Source organism: Carlito syrichta, unplaced genomic scaffold (assembly GCF_000164805.1).
Source record: "Carlito syrichta isolate Samal-C Ts95f unplaced genomic scaffold, Tarsius_syrichta-2.0.1 Scaffold308652, whole genome shotgun sequence".
Classification (NCBI taxonomy): domain Eukaryota; kingdom Metazoa; phylum Chordata; class Mammalia; order Primates; family Tarsiidae; genus Carlito; species Carlito syrichta.
Genome location: NW_007252748.1, coordinates 300702 through 307196, shown reverse-complemented (window position 1 = coordinate 307196; position 6495 = coordinate 300702). Strand labels below are relative to the sequence as shown.

At 46.8% G+C, this 6495-nt stretch overlaps 1 protein-coding gene across 5 annotated transcripts in view; it reads left to right on the top strand.

Moving 5' to 3' along the window:
- The first annotated feature begins 3104 nt into the window (after positions 1-3104).
- NOL10 (nucleolar protein 10) overlaps positions 3105-6495 on the top strand; it is a 128392-nt gene continuing 125001 nt past the window's right edge. For 4 of the 5 annotated variants that reach the window (XM_021716271.1, XM_021716272.1, XM_021716270.1 and 1 more), the window contains exon 1: positions 3105-3256. Coding sequence is in view for 4 of the 5 variants with exons in the window: in XM_021716272.1 (XP_021571947.1) it covers positions 3191-3256 (66 nt within the window). In the remaining variant the exon portion in view is untranslated. The remainder of the gene's footprint in view (positions 3257-6495) is intronic. The other variant, XM_021716268.1, reaches the window with a different exon arrangement.

Sequence of the window (6495 nt, the reverse complement as noted above, 5' to 3'; positions counted from 1 at the left end):
GGAAGGATAGATACTACAAACAACATGCAGTCCAGAACTTTCAGCCTAATTCAGGTGTGGTGTGGTGTTAGAATCTGGGGGTTTCCAATGTTTTTTTGATAAGAGAGTGAAATGATAGAAAGTAAGGCAGTAAAAGGACTTTGCATGAAATCAAAGGAGATATAGGAAGATCAGTTGGGAAGAAATGAAAACAGATGGAGGTTTTTTCTTAATTTTTTTTATAGAGATGAGGTCTTGCTATGTTGTTTAGGTTGGTCTTGAACTCCTGAGTTCAAGCAATCCTCTCACCTTGGCCTCCCAAAGTGCTGGGGTTACAGGTGTGAACCACCGTGCCTGGCCACACTGAGTTTACTTATTTATTCTTCTGAGTCGGAGTCTCACTCTGCTGCCCAGGAGGGCAGTGGCACACTCATGGCCACCACAGCCTCGACCTGCTGGCCTCAGGGAATCCTTTTGCTTCAGCCTTCCAAGTAGCTGGAACTACAGGCGTGTGCCACCGTGCCCGGCTAATTTTTATTTATTTATTTTAGAAACAAGGTCTTGCCAAGCTGCCCAGGCTGGTCTCGAACCCCTGGCCTTGGGCAGTCCTCTCACCTCTGCCTCCTGAAGTGCTGGGATTACAGGTATGAGCCACTGTGCCTGGCCCACACAGTTCTAAAGAAATATTCATAATTTAAAATGTCAAGGTTTCAATACTGAATGTGAGAATAGAGACAGGAATGGGTTAAAGATGACTCACAGTTCTAGTCTAGGTGATTGAAAAGACAGTAATGCTATTAACTAAGAAAAAGAGCATATATAATATGGAGACTTCAGTTGAAGAATTTTGTTGTAGACAAGTCTGGGGGCTGGTAAGCAATCATGGTGACATTCAAATAGGCAGGAACTGGGGTCTAGAGGCTGGAACAGTCTCTATTTTGGAAGAAATGACTTTTGAAACCCTTTTTGAGACACTACATACTAAGTTATTATTATTATCATTATTTGAAAACTGGGTCTCACTGTTGCGTAGGCTGAAGTACAGTAGCACACAATGCAGCCTCGAACTCCTGGGCTCAAGTCTCCTGAATAGCTGGGACTACAGGTATGCACCACCATACCTGGCTTATTAAAAAAATTTTTTTTTTGGTAGCTATAGGGTCTCTCTCTGTTGCCCACGCTGGTCTCAAACTCCTGGGATCAGAGACAACCCTCCCAAAGTGCTGGAATTATAAGAGTGAGTCACTAGGCCTAGTCCTATTTTTTGAGTTGGAGTCTCACTCTGTTGCCCAGGCTGGAGTGCAGTGGCACGCTCACGGCCACTAGTCTTGATCTGCTGGGCTTAGATGATCATTCCACCTCAGCCTTCCAAGTAGTTGAAATTACAGGCACGTGCCACCACGCCCAGATAATTTTTTGATTTACTGTAGAGATGAGGTCTCGCCAAGTTGCCCAGGTTGGTCTTGAACCCGTGGGTTCCCAAAGTGCTGGGATTATAGGCATGAGTCACCGTGTCCGGCCTGCACAGGGCATTTAATTAGCACCTTTCTCCAATCTATGATTTGAAAGAATTCAAGCACTGCTTAGTAGGAAAATGAGTACTATGTTTCAATTTCAAAAGGACTCACGTGATTGAACATTAGTCTACACTTTTTCCTGATAATTTTCAACTAGCTAAATCAAGAATTCTCAGCCGGGAGGGCACAGTGGCTCATGCCTATAATCCCAGCATCTCGGGAGGCAGAGAGGATAGGATTGTCTCAGCCCAGGTGTTCAAGACCAGCCTGAGTAACTTGGCAAGACTTTGTCTCTATAAGAAATCAAAAAATCAGCCGGGCATGGTGGCGTGCACCTACTTGGAAGGCAGAGGCAGAAGGATCCCAAGTCAGGCAGGTCGAGGCTGTGGTGGCTGTGAGCAAGCTAGTGCACTCCAGCCTGCGCGACAGAGTGAGGTTCGGATTAAAAAAAAACACACAAAAAACCAAAATCTCAAGTCCTCAGATTACACAACAGGAGAGCTATGTAACTGGACGATCTACAGAAAGTTTGAGAAAACTTTCTGAAAACGATTATGTGAGGACTGTCTGTAATTACTGTCACACACATCTCAAAAGATGTCAGGTTCAAACCCACTTCTTCCCAGACCGCCAGCCCTTCTTTTACTTTTTTTAAAAATAGGGACCGGGTCTCGCTTTGTTGCCTAGGCTGATCTCCAACTCCTCAGCCTCCCAAAGTGCTGGAATTACAGGCGTGAGCCACCGGGCCTGGCTTTCCATTTCTTTTTCTTTTTGAGTAGGGGTGTTGCTCTGTCATCCAGACTGGAGCGCAATGGCATGCTCACGGCCACCGCAGCCTCAATCTGCTGGGCTCAGGCGATCCTTCCGCCTCAGTCTTCCAAATCGCTGGAACCACAAGCGAGCGTCACTAGGCCCAACTAATTTTTTTTTATTATTATTATTGTAGAGACTAGGTCTCGCCAAGTTGCCCAGGCTGGTCTTGAACCCGTGGGCTCAGGCAATACTCTCATCTCGGCCTCCCAAAGTGCTTGGATTGTAGGCGCCGCCTCTTCTTTTTCTATTTAGTTGCTTTAGAAAAAAAATTCCCTCACAGGTGGATGAAAACAAATTCAGACGAATATAACATACTTTTGATACACCAATGTTTAAGAGCAATTACTTCTAATGCAAAGTCGCAGATATACAGGAATTAAGACACACACACACACTCGCAGATATACAGGAATTAAGACACACGCACACACACTCGCAGATATACAGGAATTAAAACACACACACACACACACTTCCACGCAGATATACAGGAATTAAAACATCGCATCCTGGCTGCCTTTGCTCGCTATGTTCAGTCGCTGAACCGCTTCTTCCTACTTGGGACTGCGACATTTCAGCCTGGGCAGCGACCCGAAGACTACCTCCTGCCACTAGGGATGCCGAGAGGAGGAAGATCGCCGCCAGTCCCCGCGTCCACGCTCGAACCTCACCAGTCCGCGCCAGCTCGCTACCTTTTTCAGGTTCCGCCACCGCCCCACTTCCGGAAACTCACGTCCCGGCTCCCGGAAGTGCGTCATCATCAGCCGCCAGTGGCCGCATGCTGCGGACGCGCGACGGAGGCCCAGGGATTCGGAAGCTGGAGTGCTCGGGTGGAAGGCTAACCTGGCCCAGCACAGGGTTCTCCGTCCCTCGGCGCCGCCATGCAGGTCTCCAGCCTCAACGAGGTGAAGATTTACAGTCTCAGCTGCGGCAAATCACTTCCTGAGGTGAGTCACTTCCAGGTCCCCTCGCTTTAGGATTCTTCGGATCCTCCTCGTGGGGCCGCCGCCCGTCTGGCCCTGGCCTTTGTTTTAGCTGGACCCTGACCGACGCGGAGAGGCCCAGAGTGGACCAGGACACTACTGTCACCGCGCAAGAAGCTGGACCGAGGGGTGATCAGGACCGATGAACTTTGCTAGAACTTTTGTAAAGTTCTCTGGCGCAGAGGACGTGTCCCTTTGGGCTTGTGTGGATGTTCACAATCGCTGTCACACCGAGGAGGAAAACGTGAACAGATTTCTGTCCTCCGTATTGACGCCCTCCCTATTTTCATGCCTGCTCCTGAGCTGTTTGTTGAGTTCCTGTCATGTGCCAGGGATACAGCAGTGAATAAGAGGTGCGGACTTTGCATCTGCAGGATTTATGGTGTAGGAGACAGTGGATTTTTTTTTGAGTCAGACAGTGGAATTTTTTTTTTTTTTTTTTTGCTTTCCAGATTGGAGTGTAGTGGCATGCTACAGCCACCGCAGCCTCTACCTGCTGGGCTCAGGCGATCCTTCTGCCTCGGCCTTCCAAGTAGTTGAAACTGCAGTGTAATCACCATGCCCCGCTAATTTTTTGATTTATTGTAGAGACGAGGTCTTGCCATGATGCCCAGGCTGATCTCGAATCCCTAGGCTCAGGCAATCCTCTCACCTCTGCCTCCCAAAGTGCTGAGAGATTACAGGCGTGAGCCACCACGCTAGGCCAGAAGTTCGGGTTTTATTCTTAGTGCTTTTGGAAGACACTGTCTTACTCTGTTGCCCAGACTGGAGTGCAGTGGCTGGATCACAGCTCACTGCAGCCTTGATCTGGACTCAAGCAGCCCTTCCTCTTCAGCCTCCCAAGTAGCTGGACTACAGGCATGCATCACAATGCTTAGCTAATTGTTATTTTATTATTTTTTTTGTAGAGATAGGATCTCGCTATGTTTCCCAGGCTGATCTTGAACTCCTGGACTCACACCTCCCACCTTGGCCTCCTAAAGTGGGCCTCTCTGGGGCAAATGACTAGTTGGGGAGTGTGGGAATAGGGATGAGTTACGTGGTCTGAGTAAATGACTTTGATGACCTGGGCTCAGATGGTAGCAAGGGAGATGCTAAGACATGGTGGGATTCTGGAGATATTTTGGAGATAGGACTGATGGAACTTGCTGATGAATTAGATGGTGCTAGAGAGAAACTGAGGTGAAGCAAAGGAAGGAATCAAGATAATTCTTCTATTTTGAGTCTAAACAACTAGGTACATGGTGGTACTGAGAACTGAGATGGAGAAGAATTGAGGAGCACATTGAGGATGGGGAAGGGAAGGTGGTGAGCACAAACAATCAAAAGGTTCATTTTTGATACTGAAGGTTTGAAGTTCTGATAAATACCAAGGGGAAGTGTTGAGTCATAAACGGTGGCGTACACAGTGTGGAGAATGCAGGAGGGTTCACTATTGTTGTCTGGATCTATGAGAGACTGAACAAAACTGGGCTGAGGCTATCTAACATTTATCATTCAAGAAGAGGAGGGAACCCTGCAAAGAAAGGGAAGTAGGCACTGCCTTTAGGGGAGAGTCAGAAATGTGTACCTTGTGGATGCAAGTGTTTCAAGGAGGAGGGAGTGGTCAGTTGGGTTAGCTGCTATGAGAGCTCCCATAAGATGAGGGCAGCGAAGAGACACTTGATTGGCATCATGGAGGAAGCTGCTAACCGTGGTACTTCCAAATGGAGCGGTAGGGAAAGTAGCTTGAACTGAGTGGGCTTGGAAAGCCCTGCGCGTCCTGGGTAATGCTTTCTGGTTATTCCTTTGAGATGTGGTGCCTAAAACTGCACATGGAACCCCAGTTGATGCTTGGTCTGTGCAAATAATGCTTTTCTCCTTCTGGATCTTATGTTTTTATTTTTTTAATTTTAATTTTTTTTTTTTAGTCAGCGTTTTACTCTGTTGTCCAGTTTGGAGTGCAGTGACAAGATTACGACTCACTATAGCCTTGACCTCCTGGGCTCAGGTGATCCTTTCACCTCAGTCTCCTGAGTAGTTGGGACACAGACGTGTGCCACCACATCTATTTTTTATAATTTTTGTATTTATTTTATTTTATTTTATTTTTTGAGTCGGAGTCTCACTGTCACCCAGGCTGGAGTGCTGTGCATACTCATGGACACCATATCCTCAATCTGCTGGGCTCAAGCGATCCTTCTGCCTCAGCCTTCCCAGTAGTTGGAACTACAGGTGTGTACACCACCACGTCTAGCTAATTTTTTTTTTTTTAGTTGGAGTCTCACTCTGTTGCCCAGGCTGGAGTGTAGTGGCATGCTCACAGCCACCGCAATCTTGACCTGCTGCGCTTAGGCAATCCTTCAACCTCAGCTTTCCAAGTAGTCTGGAACTACAGGTGTGTGTTACCACACCTGGCTTATTTTTTGATTTATTGTAGAGACACCAAGTTGCCCAGGCTGGTCTCAAACCCCTGAGCTCAGGCAATCCTCTCACATTGGCCTCTCCAAGTGCTGGGATTATAGGATTGAACCACTATGCCTGGCCTTAATTTTTTTTTTTTAATTTATTGTAGAGACGAAGTCTTACCATGTTACCCAGGCTGCTCACCTCTGCCTCCCAAAATGCTGGGATTACAGGTCCATGCCACCACACCTGACTTTTTAAATTTTTTGTAAAGATGAGGTCTTGCTATGTTTCCTAGGCATCCAGTCTGCTGGCTTTAAGCACTATCTCCATGTTGATTATGTCAAATTTACATCTCCATGTCAAATTTACATCTCCAGTCCTTACCTCTACTCGGCACTGGACTTGCATACCCAGTTATTTCTTGATGTCTCTATTTGAATGTCTCATGGGCATCTGAAACTTAGCTTGTCCGAAGTAGTACACTGACACTTTCCCTCAAACTCCCCCCACCATAGTCTTCCCCCTCTCAGTCAGTGGCAACTCCATGCCTCAGGTTGTTGATGATAAAAATGCTGGAGTGTTTTTTGTCTCTGCTGTCTCATGTTATCACCAGAAAGTGCTGTTGGTTCTGTCTTTAGTATAGATCCAGAATCCAGTCACCTCCATCACTGTTACTCTGGTTCAAGCCACTATCACCCCAGATTATTACAATTGCTGTTACTGAAATTGATCCCTAAGAGGTCAATGTTTCCACTAACCTGCCTCATTCTATAGTTTGTTTTCTTTTTTTTTTTTTTTTTGAGTTGGAGTCTCAC